At 67.2% G+C, this 27,149-nt stretch overlaps 1 protein-coding gene across 1 annotated transcript in view; it reads right to left on the bottom strand.

Moving 5' to 3' along the window:
- Positions 1 to 25,806, bottom strand: part of ASIC4 (acid sensing ion channel subunit family member 4) — a 132,321-nt gene extending 106,515 nt beyond the window's left edge. The window contains exon 1 of the mRNA XM_075001758.1: positions 25,097 to 25,806. Within this exon, the coding sequence (XP_074857859.1) occupies positions 25,097 to 25,681 (585 nt within the window). The 5' untranslated portion in view covers positions 25,682 to 25,806. The remainder of the gene's footprint in view (positions 1 to 25,096) is intronic.
- Positions 25,807 to 27,149: the final 1,343 nt, after the last annotated feature.

The raw sequence follows: 27,149 nt of genomic DNA, 5'->3' as shown, positions 1-27,149 counted from the left end.
CTAACTGTCAGGCTGTGTCTACACATGTCCCTCCCTTTCGGAAGGGGCATATTAATGAGGCACTTCAGAACAGGCTAACGAAGCGCTGACATACATATTCAGTGCCTCATTAGCATACTGGCAGCCATTTGGGCTTCAGAAGTGCTGCTTTCAAAGCGCAGTCAGGCCATGTAGAGGCGGCGTGGCAACAAGGGCCACACTTCGACATTCTGTCATTGCCAGGGGTTGGAGTAAGGGGATTTCGAAGTCGGGGGTGTATTTCGAAGTGCAGTCGGGGCGTGTACAAGCAGTGTGGGAACAAGGACCACACTTCAACATTCTCTCGTTCCCAGGGGTTGGAGTAAGGGGATTTCGAAGTCGGGGGTGTATTTCGAAGCACAGTCGGGCCGTGTACAAGCAGTGTGGCAACAAGGGCCACACTTCGACATTCTGTCATTGCCAGGGGTTGGAGTAAGGGGATTTCGAAGTCGGGGGTGTATTTCGAAGCGCAGTCGGGCCGTGTACAAGCAGTGTGGGAACAAGGACCACACTTCAACATTCTCTCGTTCCCAGGGGTTGGAGTAAGGGGATTTCGAAGTCGGGGGTGTATTTCGAAGCACAGTCGGGCCGTGTACAAGCAGTGTGGCAACAAGGGCCACACTTCGACATTCTCTCGTTCCCAGGGGTTGGAGTAAGGGGATTTCGAAGTCGGGGGTGTATTTCGAAGTGCAGTCGGGGCGTGTACAGGCAGCGTGGGAACAAGGGCCACACTTCGACATTCTGTCATTGCCAGGGGTTGGAGTAAGGGGATTTCGAAGTCGGGGGTGTATTTCGAAGCGCAGTTGGGTGTGTACAAGCAGCGTGGGAACAAGCACCACACTTCGACATTCTCTCGTTCCCAGGGGTTGGAGTAAGGGGATTTCTAAGTCGGGGGTGTATTTCGAAGCGCAGTCGGGCCGTGTACAAGCAGTGTGGGAACAAGGGCCACACTTCGACATTCTCTCGTTCCCAGGGGTTGGAGTAAGGGGATTTCGAAGTCGGGGGTGTATTTCGAAGCGCAGTCGGGCCGTGTACAAGCAGTGTGGGAACAAGGACCACACTTCAACATTCTCTCGTTCCCAGGGGTTGGAGTAAGGGGATTTCGAAGTCGGGGGTGTATTTCGAAGCACAGTCGGGCCGTGTACAAGCAGTGTGGCAACAAGGGCCACACTTCGACATTCTCTCGTTCCCAGGGGTTGGAGTAAGGGGATTTCGAAGTCGGGGGTGTATTTCGAAGTGCAGTCGGGGCGTGTACAGGCAGCGTGGGAACAAGGGCCACACTTCGACATTCTGTCATTGCCAGGGGTTGGAGTAAGGGGATTTCGAAGTCGGGGGTGTATTTCGAAGCACAGTCGGGCCGTGTACAAGCAGTGTGGGAACAAGGGCCACACTTCGACATTCTCTCGTTCCCAGGGGTTGGAGTAAGGGGATTTCGAAGTCGGGGGTGTATTTCGAAGCGCAGTTGGGTGTGTACAAGCAGCGTGGGAACAAGCACCACACTTCGACATTCTCTCGTTCCCAGGGGTTGGAGTAAGGGGATTTCTAAGTCGGGGGTGTATTTCGAAGCGCAGTCGGGCCGTGTACAAGCAGTGTGGGAACAAGGACCACACTTCAACATTCTCTCGTTCCCAGGGGTTGGAGTAAGGGGATTTCGAAGTCGGGGGTGTATTTCGAAGCGCAGTCGGGCCGTGTACAGGCAGCGTGGGAACAAGGGCCACACTTCGACATTCTCTCGTTCCCAGGGGTTGGAGTAAGGGGATTTCGAAGTCGGGGGTGTATTTCGAAGCACAGTCGGGCCGTGTACAAGCAGTGTGGGAACAAGGGCCACACTTCGACATTCTCTCGTTCCCAGGGGTTGGAGTAAGGGGATTTCGAAGTCGGGGGTGTATTTCGAAGCACAGTCGGGCCGTGTACAAGCAGTGTGGGAACAAGGGCCACACTTCGACATTCTCTCGTTCCCAGGGGTTGGAGTAAGGGGATTTCGAAGTCGGGGGTGTATTTCGAAGCGCAGTTGGGCCGCGTACAGGCAGCGTGGGAACAAGCGCCACACTTCGACATTCTCTCGTTCCCAGGGGTTGGAGTAAGGGGATTTCGAAGTCGGGGGTGTATTTCGAAGCGCAGTTGGGCCGTGTACAGGCAGCGTGGGAACAAGCACCACACTTCGACATTCTCTCGTTCCCAGGGGTTGGAGTAAGGGGATTTCGAAGTCAGGGCTGTATTTCGAAGCACCGTGTCTACATGGCCGGTCTGCAGTTTGAAAGCCTGTCTGGACTGGGGACCGTCCCTCAGAGGGCTGATGAGGACTTCGTTGTGTCCATCTCGGATCTCGTCTTGTGGTCTCCAAGGAGCCGTGTCTCAGCATGTGGACCCCAGTGGGCCGGACCTACAATGTTCCAGTGACTGAATCTATGTTGCTTTAAATAAGGTTTTTAAGTCCCAGCGTGACATTGCCCTGGCTGGGATGACTTAGTGGGGTTGATCCTGCTTTAGGCAGGGGGCTGGACTAGATACCTCCTGAGGTCCCCTCCAGCCCTGGGATTCTATGAACTTTCACAGACTTTCAGGAATCAGCAGATAACAGCATGTTGGTCTGGGCTGTTGTAGCAGCTGGGCAGTCTGTGGGTTTGCTTGTGTGGCTCTGGCGGGCCGGGGGGGCTGGCAGAGGTTCTGTGGCTGGTTGGATTTGCCTTACAATGCCCCTAACTTGTTTTTTCCTCTTTTGATAAGTACTACTCATACTGGGCCATTTCCACCTTACTGAATAGACCTTGTCAGCTCTGGGCCTTCCTTTTATGGGGCCCCCACTCTTTAAATAGCCCTTTGGAAATCCCCACTCCGCCCCTCATGCATCTGATGAAGCGGGTCTGTGCCCACGAACGCTCATGCTCCAAAGTATCTGTTAGTCTATAAGGTGCCACAGGACTTCTTGTTGTTCTCGAAGCTACAGACTAACACAGCTCCGCTCTGATGTGTGTGTGTGTCTCTCAGAGGGTGGGGGGCTCCTCAGGTGACACCTCCGGGCTGCAGACAAAGGGGGAGGTGGAGCCTGAGGGGTTTGAATTGGAACTGGGAGTTGGGAAGCAGTGAGTCTGGGCTGGGAGAGAGAGAGAGAGAGACAAAGGAGGGGGCAAGGCCCCAGCTCCGGGGGGCCCCCTCGGGGCCACCTCTCCCCAGCACAGATTGGACTGGCTGTCTCTGCTGGCTGCACTGACTCCTCTGTACCACGCTGTGTCCTGTTGGCTAATAAACCCGCTGTTCTCCTGCCGAGTGAGAGTCACTCCTGCCTGCGGACGGGTGCAGAGCCTGGGGACCCCTCAACCCCATCACACTCCTGCCTGAGAATGGGGTGCAGGGCTTGGGGACCCCTGGACCTATCACACTCCTGCCTGCAGATAGGGTGCAGAGCCTGGGGACCCCTGAACCCCATCACAGGGTTTCTCCTCAAGCAGCTTGCTGGCAGCCGTGGCTGTGTCAGGAGGGGCAGACAATTCCCACGGGTCATAATCTCGTCAAGGTGCAACCGGCTGTGCAGAGCCCCAGAAGTGAGTCCTATGGGCCACTGGCACCAGCAACAGTCCAGGCCTGGGGCTGGGCTCAACCTGCAGCCCCTGTGCACCCCTCCGCCTCCATGTCTCCCCCCAGCCCCTCCTGCCCCCCCGGTGGGTACAGGCTCTGGGCACCACTGCCACGTCTGCAAAGCTGCTGCCTGCGGCTGGGTGGTGCTGGGCCCCAGACCAGCCCATACTCCCCCAGGAGGCTGGCATGCCGGGGGCCTGAGCTGATCCAGATCGGCCCATACTACCCCCGGAGGCTGGCATGCCGGGGGCCTGAGCTGATCCCAGACCGGCCCATACTCCCCCAGGAGGCTGGCATGCCGGGGGGCTGAGCTGATCCAGATCGGCCCATACTACCCCCGGAGGCTGGCATGCCGGGGGGCTGAGCTGATCCCAGACCGGCCCATACTCCCCCAGGAGGCTGGCATGCCGGGGGCCTGAGCTGATCCCAGACCGGCCCATACTCCCCCAGGAGGCTGGCATGCTGGGGGACTGAGCTGATCCCAGACCGGCCCATACTCCCCCAGAGGTTGGCATGCCGGGGGGCTGAGCTGATCCCAGACCGGCCCATACTCCCCCAGAGGTTGGCATGCCGGGGGGCTGAGCTGACCGCTCCCAGAACAATGGGGTTTGCCAGAGAAAGGCTCCACCTGCAATTAGTGCGTGGCTGTGGCCAGGCTCTGATGGGAGAAGAGGACCCAGGGAGCCGGGATGCTGGCGGGCAGCGTGCTGGGGTCCATGGGTGCAGCTGTATGACCGGGGCCCCCCCATCCACGGGCACAGCAGCCATGCCGGGGACACCCCTGCGTCAGTCCTGCGGGAGCTGGCACGGACCTGCCTCACTCCATGCCCTTCCCGGGTGCAGCGGCTGATGCCAGAGCAGGTTGTGGGGCAGAACCACAGCCTGGCACAGAGCCCCACAAACAGGCTCTGCCCAGTGCTCCAGCTGCCCCCAGTGCCCAGCCCTCCCTGCAAAGCAAGCTCCCCAGTGCCTCCAGCCTCCCCAGCGCCTCCAGCCACAGTCCTCTGGCACCTGCCTGAGCACCTTTTGGGGGGCAGCAGCTTGGCATTCGTGGGGCCCTGGGGCCCAGCCAAGGGCAGTGAGGGGCCTGTGAGGGCCCCCCCCCGCATGGGCTGGAGGCAGGTGTCAGCAGCAGGGGCTGTGGGGGGGGGCTGGGGGCAGTGACAGGGCTGGGGGTAGCAGGGGCAGTGGGGAGCAGCAAGGGAGGGGGAGGGGCAGCAGGGCAGGGAGCCAGGGAGAGCGGGTGAGTGGGCAAGGCAAGAGGGGCCCAACCTAGTGCAGGTGGTGCAGCTGGGGGGAGCGGATGGGGCAGGTGCCAGCATGCGGGGGTGCAGCCGGTGGTGTGGGTGCTGAGGGGCCTTGTGTGACCTGCTGGGCAGTCGGCCTGGTACACGCCCGGTGAGCGCAGGGCAGTGCCAGCTGAGCCGGGGCCACCTGGGCTGTGTCAGGGGCTGCCTGTGACGAGGGCCTGAGGGGCCAGCGTCCTGGTGCCTAATGAGCCAGCCCCTCGTCACAGGCAGCCCCTGACACAGCCCAGGTGGCCCCGGCTCAGCTGGCACTGCCCTGCGCTCACCGGGCGTGTACCAGGCCGACTGCCCAGCAGGTCACACAAGGCCCCTCAGCACCACCCACAGGACCCAGACTCCTAGGGGACCCCCTGGCTCCTGCGGTTTCCTCCCCACCAGCTGTCGCCCCAGTCTGTCCCCCGCGCCCCGAGCCCCCTGCCCTGGGGGGTGCGGCCGGTGGTGTCGTGGGCGACAGGGACGTGGTGGGATTCAGCCTGGTGGCACACGGGGCTGAAGCTGAGTGTGACGAGATGGCTGAGAACCCCCCGCAGGCCCATGCTCCCCTCCCGGCTGCGCTCCCTGGCTGGGGGCTGATTGCTGCTCCCCAGAGGAGCCCCAGGAGGGCTCAATCAGTGCGGCCTCAGCCAGCCGGTGGGAGGGAATTACAGCTAATGAGCTGCGGCTGGAGAGCTGGGGAGGCTGGTGATTAATCAGGGTCCAGCAGCCTGCTTAGAGCAGGGACTTCCCCGTCCTGCCCCCGCTGTCCCCAGCAGAGCCACCGGCACAGGGACTCGGCAGCTCACTCACCATGAGCCCTGGAGCCAGGGGCTGGGAGGGGTTTATCCAGGGGTGCTGAGTGCCGCTGGCTCCAGGCCTATGGAAACGGCCTCAAGCCAGGGGGCTGCAGAACCCCACATCCAGCACCTTCCCTGGCTCCCGCTGCCGTGGGCAGGGGGGTGAGTGAGCTGTTCAGCACAGCTAACCACAGCTCCTCCCCCTCTGCCTGAGCCCCCCGAGCTCAGAGCGTGCCTCGCCCCCACCCTGCCACCCCTCGGCCCAGAGCACCTGGCAGGTGGCCTGGCTGGAGCCTGGGGCCCAGATTTCACTCCCAGCTCCCCGTGTGAATTCTGGCGTTGCAGCGGCCCACGTGCTGAGGCCCTGGCAGCTCACACCCCGGCGAGCGAGCAGCGTCGTGACACCTGGCCCAGCTATGCCCACGGGGGTGGCACCCACCTCGGCATGTTGCACAAGTGCCCCCGGGGAGCTATAAGGCGGGCGTGTGCCTCAGCTTCCCTGGGCACCGCAGCAAACCTCTGGAAGAGTCCCCATGGGGTGGCCCTGTTGCTCTGCAGCTTCACAAAACCCACGCGGCCAGGGGCGCCGAGGAAGTGGGTCTGACCCACGGAGGCTCCTTACCTCGTCCCAAAGGTGCCGCTGGCTGGGCAGCCTGTCTGGGGTGCGGCTTCGCCGGAGGGAGGCTGCTGGGCATGTTCTCTTTGTAACCTGAGCCCAGGGAGCCAGCCTGGGGCGCCGGTGGACAGCAGGGCCCTGATTCGCAGCCCCGCTCTGCCCAGGTCCCCCGGTCCTGGGCTAAGTCTGTTCTACCTGCTGGCTGAGCATCACAGCTGGCTGTTGGTGGGGGTGCAGAGCACGCTGGGAAACTGAGGCACGCCCCAGGGTTACTCTAGGACAGCAGCCCTCACACACAGTGCTTGCCCAACGATGCAACCCTCAGCAGTTTCTCGCTGGCCCTGGGGACCCGTCCCCCCACGCCCCGGCTGGCTGCTTCGCCGCCTGCAGACAGCGCTCTGGGCACCACGCCGGGGGCCAGCTCAGCACTACTGATGAGACAGAACCGAGCCAGCTGTTTCCCAGGGCCGTGCCCAGCTGAGCGCCAGGCTCCAGGGGAGAGAAACGCTGCTGGGATCTGCCAGCTGCACTCCCTGCCCTCCCTCTGCTCTGTGGCAAGGAGCTGCGGTCCTCACAGACAGGAACACGCCAGCTCTGAGCCAGGCCTGGGCAGCACGTGCCTTGGCGGGTGGGGGGTTGCCCAGCCCAGGAACTCTCCACCTGGCCACCAAGGCGCCCTGGAGCCGGCCCAGAGACGGGTGCCCGGGGAGATAAGGCAGTGACAGGATAACGGATGAGGCTGCTTCGCTCGGACCGGCAGGGCCACGGCGCGAGGCTGGTAACTACTGCCGGATGGTGACACGCGGCTTGTCTGTGTCAGTCGCACACGGGCGGGTGGAGCATCTGGCCCGCCTGAGGGGCCAGCGTCCTGGTGCCTAATGAGCCAGCCCCTCATCACAGGCACTCCTGGGGTTGTGTCCAGGGACCCGCTGGCAAGGGCGCCAGGCCAGGAACCAGGGTTCATGTGGCCCTCTCCAGCGTGCCCAGCCCAGCCCAGCCACCAGTGGGGTGGCCGGGCATCTGGCAATGCCTGCAGCACAGCCACCACACCCTGCCTCTGATTGTACCCCCACCCTCGCCACCATGAGCTCAGGCTGAGCCCATCGCACCGCACCTGGCCTGGTGCGCAATGGCTCCTTCGTGTGCCGTGGGCAGACCTCAGGCAGGGCCCGGCACTGTCAGAAGCTGGCACTGCATTGCATGGCCCTGCACCCCACCGCATAGCACTCCTCTGCCCTGCACCCCACTGCACTGCCCTGCACCCCACTGCATAGCACTCCTCTGCACAACTCTGCACCCCACTGCATAGCACTCCTCTGCACAACTCTGCACTGCCCTGAACCCCACTGCATAGCACTCCTCTGCCCTGCACCCCACTGCACTGCCCTGCACCCCACTGCATAGCACTCCTCTGCACAACTCTGCACCCCACTGCACAGCACTCCTCTGCACAACTCTGCACTGCCCTGAACCCCACTGCATAGCACTCCTCTGCCCTGCACCCCACTGCACTGCCCTGCACCACACTGCATAGCACTCCTCTGCACTGCACCCCACTGCACTGCCCTGCACCCACTGAATAGCACTCCTCTGCCCTGCACCTCACTGCACAGCACTCCTCTGCACAACTCTGCACTGCCCTGCACCCCACTGCATAGCACTCCTCTGCCCTGCATCCCACTGCACTGCACTGCACCCCACTGAATAGCACTCCTCTGCCCTGCACCTCACCGCATAGCACTCCTTTGCACTGCACCCCACTGCATAGCACTCCTCTGCCCTGCACCCCACTGCACTGCCCTGCACAGCACTCCTCTGCACAACTCTGCACTGTCCTGCACCCCACTGAATAGCACTCCTCTGCCCTGCACCCTGCTACACAACTTTGCACTGCCCGGCCCCACTGCACAGCACTGCCCTGCACCCCACTGCACAACTTTGCCCTGCCCTGCCCTGCACCCCACTGCACAGCATCCCACTGCCCTACCCTCTGCTGCACTTCACTCTTCTGCACAGGACTGCACCCTGCTGCACTGCACAACACTGTGTTGCACTGCTGCTCCTCTCCAGTGTGACGTGGGACAGTCACCAAGGATCACAAGGGAATGCGGCCTGGGAACAGCTGTTCTCAGCACTATCCCACATGCAATACTGGCCCAGTGAGCGACCCGGCCAAGTCCCCCAATGACTCTGCCAGCCGCGCCCCCAGGGGCCAGCCTGCTGCGCCCGTGTGCCTCCCTGCCAGCAGTGCCTCCCCAGAACCCCTGGCCTATGGCGCAGCCATGCATGGGGGAGCAGTGGCAGACAGCAGAGCTCACCCGCCACCCTGGGCTCTGGGATGAGGGACTCCCTGGATCTGCCTGGCTGCCTGCTAAGTGTGCGGGGTCTTGGCACAGCTCCATGCTGGGAAGAGCCCTTCTCTGGGCTGGGCCTGGCCCTGCTTGGCAAGGAAGGGCGGTGCAGGCAAGTCCAAGGCCTGCAGCAGGGAGTGACGGGCGACACGACTGGGACACTTGTTCACCAGAGGCCGGGCCAGGCCCCCACCCTGTCACCCCCCAGCGGCCGCAGCCTCCCATTTCCACAGCCCACTGCCCGAGAGCTGGGAGAACGGCCTCAGGAATAGGAGCCCCATCCCCCCTCCGCGGCAAACGAGCAAATGCCACAGGCAGGCAGAGGGCGCACGCAAGCCTGCAACCTGCGAGACTGGCACAGCCCTCCCAGTGCCCCTCACTCCCGACCCGCAGCCCCTGCCAGCCCAGCCCCGAGCCCTCCCCCTTCTTGCCATGCCCCTAACCCTGGCCCCACGCCCCTCAGCCTGGCTTTTCCAGCTTGCACAGGCCTGGCCCCGTCACGGGCATCCCCCACCATGCGACTCGTCAGTGGAAGAGGGGAATCCGGTTTGAAACGCTGATTGTTTTTCCGCCCGACTGGCTGCAAACTTGTGATTTTTTGTGAGGGGGAGCAGAGCTGGCAGCAGCTGCCGGGGAAATGAGTCGCAGCGCGAGCAGCGGGGCCCTGGCTGGCGTCCAGCTCTCCCACTGCTCCCTGGCGCACGCGGCCTGCTATAAATACGGCCCGTCTGTGCCGCGGCGCTGGGAGCCGCGTTGGGCCCCTTTATGGGCTCCAAGTCCTTGGCATCGTGTAGCTCTGGCGCATCCCCTGTGGGGCCAGCAGCACCGAGAGTCCAGGGCTGCGTGGCTCCCCTCAGGGTGACAGCACCGAGCCCCCACTTCCTGCCCCGGATCCCCTGCTGTATCAGCACAGCTCCCAGCCCCAGCACTGCTCTGGCTGCACCTCCACAGCACCCGCAGGGCTCAGTTGCCTCTCAGGGGTCTGGCCCAGGCCCCCCAGGACCCCAGCAGGGGAGGCTGAAGGGCCCCAGATGGAGCTGTGGGGCAGCAGCAGCTGCTTTTGTGACAAAAGGGGGTTGTTGTGTTTTACATGAATGGTGCAAGCTCCCCCATTTCCCCGTACGCTGCAAGGGGGTGGGGGAGCGTTTGTTGTGACCAGGTGAGTCCTCGCCTAGCAGCCAGAACCCCAGACAACGCCTGGAGATGGCGCACCGGTCGGCCCAGCCACCCCAGCTGGGATGGCGCAGCTGGCTCAGGCCAGTGGGAGGATCCCAGTGACCTGCCTGGCTGGTTCCAGCTGGTGTAAGGAGGGAGAACACAGGACAGAGGCAGAGCAGAGAGGGGCCCAGGAGACCCTGGTTACCTGGCGGAGCAGAGAGGGGCCCAGGCGCCCTGGTTACCTGGCGGAGCAGAGAGGGGCCCAGGCGCCCTGGTTACCTGGCGGAGCAGAGAGGGGCCCAGGCGCCCTGGTTACCTGGCGGAGCAGAGAGGGGCCCAGGCGCCCTGGTTACCTGGCGGAGGACAAAGGCCGGGGGAGGAGCTGGGGTACTGGGGGCTGGGCTGGGCTGGGCTGGGCTGGAAGCAGGGGGCTGTGGGACGGGACAGGACGGGAAGGGGAAGAGATGAGGCAGGGCCCCCACCCCCGGGCGCAGGGCAGACTCAGCCGGGCGGTGCTGGGGAGCCAGGCCCACGGGCCGGGGAGGTCGTGTGCTGGGTCCAGTGCTCAGCGATCGCCTGCGTGAGGCCGGCTGGGAGTGGCTCCAGGCTGGAGAACAGGGCTGGCTGCTCCCTCGGGGCGTGGGGGCCGGGGGCAGAGCAAGGGGAGCTGTGAGCCTGTGGCTGGGGCTGGGGGGTTGTGGGACGGGTTGGGAGGCGGGGGAGGATGGGCGGTGGGGAGGCCATTCGGGGGCTGAGTGAGAGCGGGGAGGGTGGGGGCTGGGAGCAGAGCGAGGGGAGCTGTGAGCCTGTGGCTGGGGCTGGGGGGTTGTGGGACGGGTTGGGAGGCGGGGGAGGATGGGCGGTGGGGAGGCCATTCGGGGGCTGAGTGAGAGCGGGGAGGGTGGGGGCTGGGGGCAGAGCAAGGGGAGCTGTGAGCCTGTGGCTGGGGCTGGGGGGTTGTGGGACGGGTTGGGAGGCGGGGGAGGATGGGCGGTGGGGGTAGGGGGGAGGCCATTCGGGGGGTGAGTGAGAGCGGGGAGGGTGGGGGCTGGGAGCAGAGCGAGGGGAGCTGTGAGCCTGTGACTGGGGTTGGGGGATTGTGGGACGAGGTGGGAGGCAGGGGGAGGATGGGCAGTGGGGGGTAGGGGGGAGGCTATACGGGGGGAGGGTGGGGGCCGGGTGCAGAGCAAGAGGCTCCCCGAGGGGCCGGCGGCAGAGCCAGGCGTGCTGGTGGAGAAGAGGGGTGCAGTCCCAGGACAGGTTACCCCGAGCGAGTGGCCCTGCAGGAGGGGCTGTCGCACTGGAGCGGGTGCCTCCTGGGGACCTGTGGGCCAAGTGTGGGCCCAGCCTGTGGGTCAGTGGCCCCTCTGCTGGCTGGGGGCTCCAGGTGACTCCAGTCCCAGCCTGCCAGGGCATGGGGTGGTCTGCTGGGGTGTGGGGGGTCTGGGTAGGGTGACCGTCAGCCAGCTGGTTCCCAGCCCAGTGCCACGTGTCTGTCCCGCTGAGCCCCAGGGGTGCCGACCTCAGCCCCGACCAGTGGGCTGCCCCAAGGCATGGCCGGGGGGCAGAGCCAGGGGTTGAGGCGCTATGAGTCTGGTGTGGGGTGACAGGGGCAGGGCTGCAAGTGGGGGTGGGAGGTGGCTAGGCTTAGTGCCAGTGGGGCTGAGGGGTGGCCGTGGGGCCAAGGGAGGCAGGGAGGGTTCAGAGCAGGCGCAGCCCCAGCTAAGGGTGCCCCCGTATGGGCCCTCTGGCCTGTCACCTGCAACCCCCTCTGCCGTCTGGGACCCTACCCCCTGCAAAACCCCCTTGCAGAGCCAACGGGGGGGGAGGAAAAGCCCCACATCAGCCCACAGGAGCCCTCCTGTATCGCAGCCAATCCCATCACCCCACCCAATCACAGATCCCAGGGCTGGAAGGGACCTCAGGAGTCATCTAGTTCAGCCCCCTGCTTCAAGCAGCATCAACCTCCACTAAGTCATCCCAGCCAGGACCTTGTCCAGCCGGGACTTAAAAACCTCTAGGGATGGAGAATCCACCACCTCTCTAGGCAACACATTCCAGTGCTTCACCACCCGCCTGGGGAAAGAGTTTCTCCTAATATCCAACCTACACCTCCCGCTCTGTAACTTCAGCCCATTGCTCCTTGTTCTGCCATCTGACACCACTGAGAACAGTTTCTCACCCTCCTTTTTAGAGCTCCCTTCAGGAAGTTGAAGGCTGCTATTAAATCACCCCTAAGTCTTCTCTTCTGTAAACTAAACAAGCCCAAATCCCTCAGCCTCTCCTCATAGGTCTTGTGCTCCAGCCCCTTAATCGTTTTTGTTGCCCTTCGCTGAACCTGCTCCAGCAAATCCACATCCTTTTTATACTGAGGGGCCCAAAACTGGACACAATATTCCAGATGTGGCCTCACCAGTGCCAAATAGAGGGGAACAACCACCTCTCTACTAAACTGAAAGTGTACAGGGCTGTAGTCCTGACCAGTCTCCTGTAGGGCTGTGAAACTTGGACCTTGTACAGAAAACATATAAACTGCTGGAGCGCTTCCACGCATGCAGCCTGAGGTCAGTACTGCACTTTCGATGGCAGGACAGTCATGAACCTGGAAGTCCTGGACAGAGCAGGAACCACGAGCATCGAAGCCATGATTCTGAAAGCCCAACTTCACTGGACAGGGTACGTCATATGAACAGAGGAGTCAAGAATCCCTAAGCAACTCCTCTTCGGTGAACTCTCCCAGGGCAAAAGGAATCAAGGTAGGCCTCGCAGGAGGTAGAAAGACTGTGTGAAAGCCAACATTGCTCATGCTGTTTAAAACCAGATCTGCTAGAGCAGCGTGCAAAAGACCGACCAGGCTGGCGTGCTCTTGTACGACATGCGCGTGACAACTTTGAAGAGCAGCGACGCGTACGCCTCATTGATGCTCGTGAGAGGAAGAGAACAACAGCAGTGGCCGCACCAACAGAGCCAGGACAATTCCCTTGCCCCCAGGATGAACGCCCAGGCCGTTCAACGCTTGGACTCCTCAGCCACATGCAAGTCCACAACCGATGAGCCTGTGCAAGCTCAAGACGTCATTATCGGACACAACCAACTACCTACATACAGATCTGCTGGAAATGCTCCTCCTAATGCACCCCAGTTATGCCGTTAGCCTTCCTGGCGACAAGGGCGCCCTGTGTACTCATATCCAGCCTTTCATCCACCATAGCCCCCAGGTCCCTTTCCGCTGCGCTGCTGCCGAGCCCGTCGGTACCCAGCCTGTAACAGTGTTTGGGATTCTTCCGCCCCAGGTGCAGGACTCTGCACTTCTCCTTATTGAACCACATCAGATTTCTTTTGGCCCAGTCCTGCAATTTATCCAGACCACGTGAGCCCCGCCTGTATCGCAGCCAATCGCATTGTCCCACGAGCCCCACCCATGCCACAGCCAATCGCATTGCCCCATATGAGCCCCACCCATGCCACAGCCAATCGCATCCTCCCACACGAGGCCCACCCCTGTCTCAGCCAATGGCATTGTTCCATGTTGGACACGCTGCAGATCCCTCATGCACCACACAACCAATCATGTTACCCTATAGCAAGGCTCCCTTGCACTTTGGCCAATCAGAGTGGACCACCCACCTGGGGTGCAGCCAATCACATCTGCCGTCAGCCAGTGGGGCAGGACATCACAGCAAGGGGGGTTTGGCCTGGGGGTTGGAAGAGGGGCCCTGGGGTCGGTCCCCTCGCCCAGGTGCAGCAGGGGCGGAGCTAACCAGGTGTGATGGAGTGGGGGATAGGGGTGTGTGTGTGTGTGTGTGTGTGTGTGTGCGCGCGCGTGTCTCACACAGGGTGTGGGGCTCCTGCTGGGGGTAACCTGGCGACCAGGTGACACCTTTGTACTGCAGACAAAGGGGGAGGTGGAGCCGGAGGGGTTTGAATTGGAACTGGGAGTTGGGAGCAGTGAGTCTGGGCTGGGAGAGAGAGAGACAAAGGAGGGGGCCAGGCCCCAGCTCTGGGGGCCCCTCGGGGCCTCCTCTCCCCAGCATGGATGGGACTGGCTGTCTCTGCCGGCTGCACTGACTCCTCTGTACGATGCTGTGTCCTGTTGGCTAATAAACCCGCTGTTCTCCTGCCGAGTGAGAGTCACTCCTGCCTTTGGACAGGTGCAGCGCTTGCGGGACCCCAAACCCCATCACACTCCTGCCTTTGGACAGGTGCAGCGCTTGCAGGACCCCAAACCCCATCACACTCCTGCCTGAGCACGGGGCACAGAGCCTGGGGACCCCTGGACCCCATGGCCCCACGTTGGCCCCGCCCCAGCCCCGCGCCAGGTGAGGGAGGCAGCTCTCAGGTGGAGCCTGGTGTGAAATTGCCCAGGTAAGCACAAGGAGCTTTTCGAGTCAATTCGTTACATGTAATTGGGACAGGAGCGTTCTCCTGAGCCCTGCGATCCTGTCCCAACCGCTGCCGGGCGCGTCTGTGGCACGTTTGATCCCCGTCCCCACACCTGCCTCTCCTGCAGCGTGAGGGAAAACTGGGCACACGTCTACCTCGAGTGCGCCAGGCTGCAGCCCCTGCTCCGGCTTCTGCACTTCTCCCACCCCTGCTCCTCCCCCCGTGGCCCCACAAAGCTGCCAGACCCCCTTGGCCACCTCCTCCTGGCCCTGGCCACAGCCACCATCCATCACTCTGGGCGGCGGGCGCTGGGTGTGGGGCGACGGGTGCCGGGCGAGGGGTGCGGGGTGAGGGGCGGCAGGTGAAGGGCTCTGGGCGAGGGGCGCTGGGTGAGTGGTGCAGGGTGAGGGGCAGCAGGCGAGGGGCTCTGGGCGAGGGGTGTGGGGTGAGGGGCGCAGGGCGAGGGGCGCCGGGTGAGGGGTGCGGGGTGAGGGGCGGCAGGTGAAGGGCTCTGGGCGAGGGGCGCTGGGTGAGTGGTGCAGGGTGAGGGGCAGCAGGCAAGGGGCTCTGGGCGAGGGGTGCGGGGTGAGGGGCGGCAGGTGAAGGGCTCTGGGTGAGTGGTGCAGGGTGAGGGGCAGCAGGCGAGGGGCTCTGGGCGAGGGGTGTGGGGTGAGGGGCGGCAGGCAAGGGGCTCTGGGCTAGGGGCGCAGGGCGAGGGGCGCCGGGCGAGGGGTGTGGGGTGAGGGGCGCAGGGCGAGGGGCTCTGGGTGAGTGGTGCAGGGTGAGGGGCAGCAGGCGAGGGGCTCTGGGCGAGGGGTGTGGGGTGAGGGGCGCAGGGCGAGGGGCGCCGGGCGAGGGGTGTGGGGTGAGGGGCGCAGGGCGAGGGGCGCCGGGCGAGGGGTGTGGGGTGAGGGGCGCAGGGCGAGGGGCGCCGGGCGAGGGGTGCGGGGTGAGGGGCGGCAGGCGATGGGCTCTGGGCGAGGGGTGTGGGGTGAGGGGCGTCGGGCGAGGGGCGCCGGGCGAGGGGTGCGGGGTGAGGGGCGTCGGGCGAGGGGCGCCGGGCGAGGGGTGCGGGGTGAGGGGCGGCAGGCGATGGGCTCTGGGCGCTCTGCGGCTGGGCCCGTCCCCTGCCCCCTTGTCGCAGTCTGGCAGAGGGTTGAACGCCCGGGCGGCCCCCGTGGGCTCCTTCGCCAGCCTGGGGGCCGTGGGCGCCGTGTGGGGGTCTCTGCTCGGTGTCCCCACCCTGTTCCCACATGTCGCACCCGTGACCCCTCCACCCCCCCCAGCTCTTTCTAATCTGTCCCCAGAGCTCAACCCGATCCCGTCCAGTAGCACGTCCCGCTGGGCTGGCGGGGCCTTGGTGGACGGGCCTGGCCTGGCCTCTCCGCCACCACCCCCAGCACTCACGTAGTGCCCCATGGCTGCCCCCAACCTGGCTCTCACCCCACAGCTCTGCCCCCAACACAGCTCTGCAGCTGCCCCTCATTCACCACCCACAACCCCTTCACCATCCCGTCGACTCTGCCCCTACGCAGCGCTGCCCCACAGGCTCTGCTTGTGCCCTCACGCCTGACCCAGAGCCCCTTCCTGAGCTGTGGGCTCCCCCAACGCTGGGCTGGGCTGGGGGCCAGGCTGGCACAGTTCCTGCGGCCGGGCTGGCTCGGGGCAGCAGCTCCCATCACGACTAAATGGCCTTGGCTGCTCAGCTCCTGCACCCCCAAGGCCACGGCATTGTGTGCGGGGGGCTGCGCGGGAGGGGCGGGCGACCGAGCCTCGTACCCGCGTAAAAATAGCTGTGGCGGAAAGGTCAGCGAGAGGCCTGGGGCGAGGGCACCACTGGCACAGAAAAGGGGGGCAGTGCGTGTGTGAGAGCCAGGAACAGGACACAGGACCTGGCCCATGGCACAGCGGGGTCAGCTGCAGCCAGTCTGGGACACCCTGCCCGTGCCCCACAGCCCAGCCTGGCTGGCACACCCTGCCAGCGCCCCACAGCCCAGCCTGGCTGGCACACCCTGCCAGCGCCCCACAGCCCAGCCTGGCTGGGACACCCTGCCCGTGCCCCACAGCCCAGCCCGGCTGGCACACCCTGCCAGCGCCCCACAGCCCAGCCTGGCTGGGACACCCTGCCAGCGCCCCACAGCCCAGCCTGGCTGGCACACCCTGTCCGTGCCCCACAGCCCAGCCTGGCTGGCACACCCTGCCAGCACCCCACAGCCCAGCCCGGCTGGGACACCCTGCCAGCGCCCCACAGCCCAGCCTGGCTGGCACACCCTGCCAGCGCCCCGCAGCCCAGCCCAGCTGGCACACCCTGCCCGTGCCCCACAGCCCAGCCCGGCTGGGATACCCTGCCCATGCCCCACAGCCCAGCCCGGCTGGGACACCCTGCCAGCGCCCCACAGCCCAGCCTGGCTGGCACACCCTGCCTGCGCCCCACAGCCCAGCCTGGCTGGGACACCCTGCCTGCGCCCCACAGCCCAGCCCGGCTGGGATACCCTGCCAGCGCCCCACAGCCCAGCCTGGCTGGCACACCCTGCCTGCGCCCCACAGCCCAGCCTGGCTGGGACACCCTGCCCGTGCCCCACAGCCCAGCCCGGCTGGGATACCCTGCCCATGCCCCACAGCCCAGCCCGGCTGGGACACCCAGCCCGCGCCCCCCAGCCCAGCCCGGCTGGGACACCCTGCACGTGCCCCCCAGCCCAGCCCGGCTGGGACACCCTGCACGCGCCCCACAGCCCAGCCCGGCTGGGACACCCTGCCAGCGCCCCACAGCCCAGCCCGGCTGGGACACCCAGCCCGCGCCCCCCAGCCCAGCCCGGCTGGGACACCCTGCACGTGCCCCCCAGCCCAGCCCGGCTGGGACACCCTGCACGCGCCCCACAGCCCAGCCCGGCTGGGACACCCTGCCAGCGCCCCACAGCCCAGCCTGGCTGGGACACCCTGCCTGCGCCCCACAGCCCAGCCTGGCTGGGACACCCTGCCTGCGCCCCACAGCCCAGCCCGGCTGGGACACCCTGCCTGCGCCCCACACTGGCACACCCTGCCCGTGCCCCACAGCCCAGCCTGGCTGGGACACCCTGCCTGCGCCCCACAGCCCAGCCTGGCAGGCAGGGTACCAAGCTACATGGCAAAGCTGCCCCTCACTGTGGTGTCTGGGCGGCTGCAAGCTGCTCACCGGGCTGCTTAGAGCGCACTGCCCGGGGCTGGCAGAGATATCGTGTGCTCTACGGAGGGGGAGCACTGGGCACTGCCTGGCAGGGGCACCAGCTCTGCCCTGCCGGAGCCCAGGATCATCTCACTGGGGAGGGGCACAGGCCCCACCTGGAGCCCAGCCCAGACATTGGGCAGGTGCAAGGCAGCACTGATGGCCAGCCCATCACCCCAGCCTCAGACCCTGCCAGCCCATCACCCCAGCCTCGGGGACCCCAACTCCTCAGGGACCACAACTCCTGTCAGCCCATCACCCCAGCCTTGGGGACCCCAACTCCTCAGGGACCCCAACTCCTGTCAGCCCATCACCCCAGCCTCAGGGACCCCAACTCCTGTCAGCCCATCACCCCATCCTCAGACCCTGCCAGCCCATCACCCCAGCCTCAGACCCTGCCAGCCCATTACCCCAGCCTCGGGGACCCCAACTCCTCAGGGACCCCAACTCCTGCCAGCCCATCACCCCAGCCTTGGGGACCCCAACTCCTGTCAGCCCATTACCCCAGCCTCAGACCCAGAGTCCTGCCATGTGATGTTACTGGATGTTACCATGGGGTAAAGCCATTTCTGTGCCCATTGAACCTCGTGGCACCGAGTCCTGTGCCAGCTGGGCCGAGGGAGGAGGCGTCTAACGGAAGCTAGTGCGGCCCTGAGCCTGGCCGTGCCCCTGGCGTGCTGTGCCCTGTGCGTGAGGAGTCCTGGCTCCGGCGCTATCGCCGCGTGGGAGCTGTGTTAGTGTCCAGTCGCACACCAGGAGGTGCGATCCCCTCCCCCCGGGCGACGCACCGGCCAAAGGCCCAGACGTCCCAGCCACGGCTCGGCCATGGGGGACTCGGCCTCTCCTCGCCGATGCGGCCGGGGCAAAGTCCCACAGCCGCCGCGGGGCAGGAGACCTGGGCTGAGCGGTGGGGTGGAGAGCAGACGCCCGGACGCCCATCGCGCCTGCCACGTGAAGGACTGGGGCGGGCTGGTGCGACCAGCGACCAACGGCCGCCTGCCGCAGCCGCTCGCCTGGGGCGGGGGAGTCTGACCCTCCAGGGCCGCAGGGAGAAGGGACCTTTTCCCTTGTGATGGGGCTCAGGGGTCCCCCAAGCTCTGCACCCGGCCGCAGGCAGGAGTGACTCTCACTCGGCAGGAGAACAGCGGGTTCATTAGCCGACAGGACACAGCGTCGTACAGAGGGGTCAGTGCAGCCGGCAGAGACAGCCAGTCCCATCCATGCTGGGGAGAGGAGGCCCCGAGGGGCCCCCAGAGCCAGGGCCTGGCCCCCTCCTTTGTCTCTGTCTCTCCCAGCCCAGACTAACTTCTTCCCAACTCCCAGTTCCAGTTCAAACCCCTCCGGCTCCACCTCCCCCTTTGTCTGCAGTACAAAGGTGTCACCTGGTCGCCAGGTTAACCCAGCAGGAGCCCCCCACCCTGTGTGAGACACACACACACACACACACACCTCTCCACTGGTAAAGCTGTCGGAGGGCCCTGGCAGGGACCATCTTGGATTCGGTGCTCCAGTAACTGCGCCTGTGCACCCTGGGGTCATTCCCCGCTGCGGGGTGAGCTCAGAGCCTGACAAGGTCAGCACAGAACGTGGCTGCTGCGGCCGTAGCTGTAACCGACCTATGTCGTGTATGTAGCACACGAAGACCTTCTCTCGCAGCCTGCTCTGTCTGGCTGTCTCTGCGAATGAACCTTCAGGTTTTAGAGCTGAAGGGTTGGCGTCGGCGTGTGTTGGGTAAGAGCCAAGTGTACATCGACCTGGGGCTGTGGCTGGACCCTCTGGGGCCCACAAGAATCTGTGTGGAGTTGGCAAAACAGGTTTTAAGAACCTCTCACCTGAGAACAGGGGACCATTGGCCTGGGCTGGTGCAGCAGCTGGGCAGTCTGGGGGTTTGCTGGTGTGGCTCTGGCTGGCCGGGGGGCTGGCAGAGGTGTGTGGCGGCCGGTTGGATTTGCCTTAGCGAGGAGGAAATCCCAGCCTGGGCTGTGAGGGGCCCGGGTTTGAGCAAAGACACCCTGGGTTGAGTTCTCTGGCTGTGCCCAGAACCCCCGTCCTGTCACACCTGTCGTGCAAAGCCCACAACCACCGCCTCAGGCTTCCTTCCCGCTGTACGAATGAGGGAGGGTCTCATTGAGTGCATCGCACAGGAATGAACCTCGGTCTCCTAGGTGGGCATCCAATGCCCCTGCCCACCAACGTGCTCCGTACAGCCCTGCTGGTGCCCCACACTCCCACCCACAGCCCCGCCGGTGCCCCACACTCGCACCCACAGCCCCGCCGGTGCCCCACACTCGCACCCACAACCCCAGCCAGCTCACAGCCCCGCCGGTGCCCCACACTCGCACCCACAGCCCCAGCCAGCTCACAGCCCCGCCGGTGCCCCACACTCCCACTCACAGCCCCGCCAGCTCACAGCCCTGCCGGTGCCCCACACTCGCACCCACAGCCCCAGCCAGCTCACAGCCCCACCGGTGCCCCACACTCCCACCCACAGCCCTGCCGGTGCCCCACACTCCCCCCCGCAGCCCCTGCTGTCCCCAGAGTCCCCCCAGCTTGGCCCCAGGCCATGCACTCAGCACTGTTTTTTGTAGTTTTCTGCTCCTGGAGGCTTCTCCACTCAGCCTGGCGGCTCTGCCGGCTGCAGGAGCTCCCCCCGCCCGGCACTGACCACGTGTTTGGGGCGAGGCTGGAGCCCAGTGCCTGGAAAGCCCCTGCCCAGGAGGCTGCTGGTGCCAGGCTCCGGGCTTCTGCCAGCTGCGGTGGAAGCGCTGCCAGGTCTCGGCTGGCTCCCCCCCGCTGGGATCGCGAGGAGGGAGCAAAGACAAAAGGCTTTTGACAGGGAGTTTGTGCTGCAGAGCAGCCGCCGACCTGAGCGTGCCCGGCCCCGCGCCCAGCGCCTCCATGCCCTGCAGCCCCGGGGTCGGGGAAGGTAATGCCAGGGGCAGAGATCGACAGCCCCGGCGCTCACAACCTGAGCGTGCCCGGCCCCGCGCCCAGCGCCTCCATGCCCTGCAGCCCCGGGGTCGGGGAAGGTAATGCCAGGGGCAGAGATCGACAGCCCCGGCGCTCACAACCTGAGCGTGCTCGGCCCCGCGCCCAGCGCCTCCATGCCCTGCAGCCCCGGGGTCGGGGAAGGTAATGCCAGGGGCAGAGATCGACAGCCCTGGCGCTCACAACGTGAGCGTGCCTGGCCCCGCGCCCAGCGCCTCCATGCCCTGCAGCCCCGGGGTCGGGGAAGGTAATGCCAGGGGCAGAGATCGACAGCCCCGGCGCTCACAACCTGAGCGTGCCTGGCCCCGCGCCCAGCGCCTCCATGCCCTGCAGCCCCGGGGTCGGGGAAGGTAATGCCAGGGGCAGAGATCGACAGCCCTGGCGCTCACAACCTGAGCGTGCCTGGCCCCGCGCCCAGCGCCTCCATGCCCTGCAGCCCCGGGGTCGGGGAAGGTAATGCCAGGGGCAGAGATCGACAGCCCCGGCGCTCACAACCTGAGCGTGCTCAGCCCCGCGCCCAGCGCCTCCATGCCCTGCAGCCCCGGGGTCGGGGAAGGTAATGCCAGGGGCAGAGATCGACAGCCCTGGCGCTCACAACGTGAGCGTGCCTGGCCCCGCGCCCAGCGCCTCCATGCCCTGCAGCCCCGGGGTCGGGGAAGGTAATGCCAGGGGCAGAGATCGACAGCCCCGGCGCTCACAACCTGAGCGTGCCTGGCCCCGCGCCCAGCGCCTCCATGCCCTGCAGCCCCGGGGTCGGGGAAGGTAATGCCAGGGGCAGAGATCGACAGCCCTGGCGCTCACAACCTGAGCGTGCCTGGCCCCGCGCCCAGCGCCTCCATGCCCTGCAGCCCCGGGGTCGCGGAGGGTAATGCCAGGGGCAGAGATCGATGGCCTGGCACTGGGGGGTGGGGCTCCTGCTGTGCTTTGCAGCCGACACACAAAGCCCATGGCACTGAGGGTCTGTGCCCAATGGGCCAGGAGCGTAGAGGCCAAAGGTGCAGAGCCTGGGCTGGCCAGGCCGCAGACCATGCGACAGCTGCACTGTTCCGCCCCAAGCCTCGCCCCATGCCACCGGACATGGACCCCATGGTGCCCAGCCTGTGCCTCGGAGCTGCAGCAGGAGCAGGCCAGCCAGGGAGCCCTGCGCCCCTCCCCACACCCAGCTGGGCACCTCCCAGTGGGGGGCACACAGGGCCAGGGCCAGCCAGCCCCAGGTGCCCTCCCACCGCAATGCACACATACCGGGTCCTGTGGCCCAGTGGGGTGAGGACCCAGGAGTCCTGCGCCCACCCCAGCACCAGTGGGGGGCGGGGAGCAGTGCCTGGCTCTGCCTCCCAGCAGCCCCAGCCCCCCACGCCCCAGCCGCCTGCACAGAAACGGCCCCCACTTCCCAGAGCAGGGCTGCCCCCAGCCTCTGGGCACTGCCCCAAGGTGCACAGGGCCACAGCAAAACGGCAACGGTGCCCCCCACAGACAACCCCAGCAAAGCCAGCCACCCCCGACCCCTGTGCCGGTCTCACGCCAAGGGCCTGCGGGACCTGCCCCCAGCTCGTCCAGGCCTGGCTCCCACCCACGCAGGTTCAGCTAGCACCCTCCCAGCCCAGCTCTGCCCCTGGGGCAGCAGAGCTCCTGGCTCCCAGCCTGCTGCTCACCCTGCTGCCCTGGGCCTTTGCCTGGCAGCCGCGCCAGCCATTCACCCCTCTGCCTCCAGGCAGCCAGCGACATCAACGGCACCCTGACTCCTCGGCCAAGCTCCCGGTACCCGCGCCCCTGGCTGAATCCCTCCCAGGGTACCTGCGCCCCCCGGCCAAGCCCCCCCCAGGGTACCTGCGCCCCTGGCTGAGTCCCTCACAGGATACCTGCCCCCCGGCTGAGCCCCCCGCAGGGTACCTGCGCCCCTGGCTGAGCCCCCCCAGGGTACCTGCCCCCCGGCTGAGCCCCCGCAAGGTACCTGCGTCCCCCGGCTGAGCCCCCCCCAGGGTACCTGCGTCCCCCGGCCAAGCCCCCACCAGGGTACCTGCGCCCCGGCCGAGCCCCCCCCAGGGTACCTGCGCCCCTGGCTGAGTCCCTCACAGGATACCTGTGCCCCCTGGCTGAGCCCCCCGCAGGGTACCTGCATCCCCCGGCTGAGCCCCCCCAAGGTACCTGCATCCCCCGGCTGAGCCCCTCCCAGGGTACCTGCGCCCCTGGCTGAGTCCCTCACAGGATACCTGTGCCCCTGGCTGAGCCCCCCCAGGGTACCTGCGTCCCCCGGCTGAGCCCCTCCCAGGGTACCTGCCCCCCGGCCCAGCCCCCCCCAGGGTACCTGCGCCCCTAGCTGAGCCCCCCCAGGGTACCTGCATCCCCCGGCTGAGTCCCTCACAGGATACCTGTGCCCCTGGCTGAGCCCCCCCAGGGTACCTGCATCCCCCGGCTGAGCCCCCCCAAGGTACCTGCGTCCCCCGGCTGAGCCCCCACCAGGGTACCTGCGTCCCCCGGCTGAGCCCCCACCAGGGTACCTGCGCCCCTGGCTGAGTCTCTCACAGGATACCTGCGCCCCTGGCTGAGTCCCTCCCAGGGTACCTGCCCCCCGGCCGAGCCCCCCCCAGGGTACCTGCGCCCCTAGCTGAGCCCCCCCAGGGTACCTGCCCCCCGGCCGAGCCCACCCCAGGGTACCTGCGCCCCCAGGCCGAGCCGCCCCCAGGGTACCTGCGCCCCCCCCCGGCCAAGCCCCCCCCAGGGTACCTGCCCCCCGGCCGAGCCCCCCCCAGGGTACCTGTGCCCCAGCTGAGTCCCTCCCAGGGTACCTGCACCCCTGGCTGAGTGGCCGAGCCCCCTCCAAGGTACCTGCCCCCAGCCAAGCCCCCAGGTACCTGCCCCCTGGCCGAGACCCCCCCCGTGCCCCTGGCCAAGCCTCCAGTACCTGCCCCCCCCAGTGGAGCCCCCAGTACCTTCACTGCCTCCCAGCAGGGCCCCTGGTATCTGCAGCTGCCCTTTCTGGCTGGGCCCCCAGTACCCGCGGACGTCCTCTCCCCTCCAGCCTGGCGCCGGGAAGGGCTCAGCGGTGCTGCAGCCGCAGGCAGGAGCAGTGTGGTGCCCGGTCGCGGTGGGCAGTGAAGGTCCCGTCAGCTTTTCCGCCCGCTCAGCACATCCCTCCCCTGAGCACCACAGGGATCGGCAGCCTGCCGAGCCGCCGAACGGGCACCTGTGTGGCACTGCCCGGAAGGGCGCCGCCGGGGAGCCCTGGGTATCGGCAGCAGCGGGAGGCGCATGGTCGCCCTGGGGATGCGTGTGACTCGGGCACCTCCAAGGGGTCTCCACCACCTGGCCGCCCGCCAGGGCTGAGTAGGGCAAGAGCAGAGCCGGGTGACAACCCGCAACCGCCCCAGGCTCCCCGCGCTCCCCCAGCTCCAGCCCCAGAGCAAGAGCCGTGCCCACCACTCAGCCCCAGCGCCCCCTCGCTCCCCCAGCTCCAGCCCCAGAGCCGTGCCCACCACTCAGCCCCAGCGCCCCTCGCTCCCCCAGCCCCAGAGCCGTGCCCACCACTCAGCCCCAGCGCCCCTCGCTCCCCCAGCCCCAGAGCCGTGCCCACCACTCAGCCCCAGCGCCCCACGCTCCCCCAGCTCCAGAGCCGTGCCCACCACTCAGCCCCAGCGCCCCTCGCTCCCCCAGCTCCAGCCCCAGAGCCGTGCCCACCACTCAGCCCCAGCGCCCCTCGCTCCCCCAGCTCCAGAGCCGTGCCCACCACTCAGCCCCAGCGCCCCACGCTCCCCCAGCTCCAGAGCCGTGCCCACCACTCAGCCCCAGCGCCCCGCGCACCCCCAGCTCCAGAGCCGTGCCCACCACTCAGCCCCAGCGCCCCTCGCTCCCCCAGCTCCAGAGCCGTGCCCACCACTCAGCCCCAGTGCCCCGCGCTCCCCCAGCTCCAGAGCCGTGCCCACCACTCAGCCCCAGTGCCCCTCGCTCCCCCAGCCCCAGAGCCGTGCCCACCACTCAGCCCCAGTGCCCCTCGCTCCCCCAGCCCCAGAGCCGTGCCCACCACTCAGCCCCAGCGCCCCTCGCTCCCCCAGCTCCAGCCCCAGAGCCGTGCCCACCACTCAGCCCCAGCGCCCCACGCTCCCCCAGCCCCAGAGCCGTGCCCACCACTCAGCCCCAGCGCCCCGCGGCCCCCCCCAGCTCCAGCCCCAGAGCCGTGCCCACCACTCAGCCCCGGTGCCCCCCCAGCTCCAGCCCCAGAGCCATGCCCACCACTCAGCCCCAGTGCCCCTCACTCCCCCAGCCCCAGAGCCGTGCCCACCACTCAGCCGCAGCGCCCCTCGCTCCCCCAGCTCCAGAGCCGTGCCCACCACTCAGCCCCAGCGCCCCTCGCTCCCCCAGCTCCAGCCCCAGAGCCGTGCCCACCACTCAGCCCCAGCGCCTCGCGCCCCCCCCAGCTCCAGCCCCAGAGCCGTGCCCACCACTCAGCCCCTGGAGCCCCTCGCTCCCCCAGCTCCAGCCCCAGAGCCGTGCCCACCACTCAGCCCCAGCGCCCCTCGCTCCCCCAGCTCCAGAGCCGTGCCCACCACTCAGCCCCAGCGCCCCTCGCTCCCCCAGCTCCAGCCCCAGAGCCGTGCCCACCACTCAGCCCCAGCGCCTCGCGCCCCCCCAGCTCCAGCCCCAGAGCTGTGCCCACCACTCAGCCTGGGCACAGGTCCCACCCGGGCTCTCCAGCAGTGGCCGGATCTGGCACCTGGCCGGGGACTCACCACGGAGAAGTTCTGGGAGGAGCACTTCTCCCCACTGAAGTTGCAGCTGCGGAGCATGTCGGGCAGCTGGTGGGCAGTGCGGTTGAGGATGTCGGCCATGTCGGGGTCAGGATAGAGCAGGTCGGCTGCCCGGTGGCCCTCGCGGTCCTTGGGGGGCAGCCCGGTCATGTTGGCCAGGTGGAAGATGTCGGCGTCGGAGAGCGCCGAGTGGCGGAAGCGGTTGATGTTGCAGATGGTGACGGCTGGGAAGACCAGCTGGTGGGCAGCCTCGCCATCCAGCGCCGCCAGGTGCGGGCGCTCCAGGTAGCGCAGGGCCGAGCGGGCCGCCTGCGACAGGAAGAGGGCCAGCGAGAGCAGGACGGCCAAGGCCCACAGGCTCTGGCGCACGCCCGGGCGCCCTGGCCTGCAGACGTGGCCCAAGCCGTGCAGGGTGCTGGTGCCCGCGAAGGTGGCCAGGTCGCGAGCGTGGGGGCGGCCAGGCTCCTCGATCAGGCTCTCCTTGTCCCCTTCCTCCTCCGCCTTCTGCTTCTCATCCTCCTCCTCCTCCTCGGCCAATTTAATCTTACAGACGATCTCGATCGGCATCTGCCCGGCGCGCCCAGCCAGCGAGCTGTCCCCGGGCGCGGGGCCCTGGACGGACCCGGCCAGGCCGGCAAGGCCGGGCGCCAGCCGATGCGCAGCCCTTCTCCGGAGCTGCCGGCCGCTGCTTCCACTTGTCTCCCTCCTCGATCGGCTCCTTGTGCCTTCGCTTATCAGCACAAATACAGCTGTCAAGTAACCCTGCCTCTGCCTGCCGGCTGGCTGAGACCCCGCAGCACAGCACAGCACAGCACAGCACAGCCGAGCCGAGCCGAGCGAGGCAGCATGTGCTAATACAATCCAGGGAATACTTAATCATTCAAGACATGTCAGTGCTATTTCCCGGCGCGAGCAGGGACCGGAGCCGGGCAGGGGCGCCTCGCCGCATGGGCCCCAGCCCCGGCAAAGTGCCGCTCCGCCACTTGTTTGAATGGCGTGGCTGGGAGAAGTGCTGCCGAAGCCGCGGGGGCACTGCTGGCCTCAGCTCCGCCGGGGCCGGCAGCCAGCCCAGCCCAGCCCAGCCTGCCCGGCAGAGGAGCAGCGCCTGGGCGGGAGCCCACCAGCCGCCCTTCCGAGCCCCTGGCCTGCGGCCGCTCTGCTCCCAAAGTTGGGAGGCGCTGCCGGCGCCGGCCGCCCAGGCCCTGCCAATCGGCGCTGCGGGGGGAGCCGGCGGGAGGAGCTGCCGGGCGATCGATCGATCGCGCTCCCTGCGGAACAAGCAGCGGGAAAAGTGAAAGGGGTTATTGATCCGTGTGAAGCGGCAGCTGTCAGGGCTCCCGCCCGCCCGGGACTGACGCGCTCGCTCGGAGCCGCTCCACCGCGGCCAGCCGCTCGCCCGGCTCCTGCCCCGCGGCCGCTGCCCTCCGGCAAACGCCAGCCGGCCGGGGACAGGCTCAGGGTGGCAGCCCCCCGCCCCAGTGCAGCAGCCGCCCGCCCCAGTGCAGCAGCCCCCCGCCCCCCCGCCCCGGTGCAGCAGCCCCCCGCCCCAGTGCAGCAGCCCCCTGCCCCCCCGCCCCGGTGCAGCAGCCCCCCGCCCCAGTGCAGCAGCCGCCCGCCCCCCCGACCCGGTGCAGCAGCCCCCCGCACCCGAGCAGCAGCCCCCCGCCCCAGTGCAGCAGCCGCCCGCCCCCCCGACCCAGTGCAGCAGCCCCCCGCCCCAGTGCAGCAGCCGCCCGCCCCCCCGCCCCGGTGCAGCAGCCCCCCGCCCCTGAGCAGCAGCCCCCCGCCCCCCCCGCCCCGGTGCAGCAGCCCCCCGCCCCGAGCAGCAGCCCCCCGCCCCGGTGCAGCAGCCCCCCGCCCCGAGCAGCAGCCCCCCGCCCCAGTGCAGCAGCCCCCCGCCCCCCCGCCCCTGTGCAGCAGCCCCCCGCCCCCGAGCAGCAGCCCCCCGCCCCCCCGCCCCGGTGCAGCAGCCCCCCGCCCCAGTGCAGCAGCCGCCCGCCCCCCCGCCCCGGTGCAGCAGCCCCCCACCCCTGAG

This window comes from Carettochelys insculpta, chromosome 8, assembly GCF_033958435.1.
Source record: "Carettochelys insculpta isolate YL-2023 chromosome 8, ASM3395843v1, whole genome shotgun sequence".
NCBI classification, from domain to species: domain Eukaryota; kingdom Metazoa; phylum Chordata; order Testudines; family Carettochelyidae; genus Carettochelys; species Carettochelys insculpta.
Note: the sequence above shows the minus strand (reverse complement) of the source record. Positions and strands in the feature narration are given on the sequence as shown.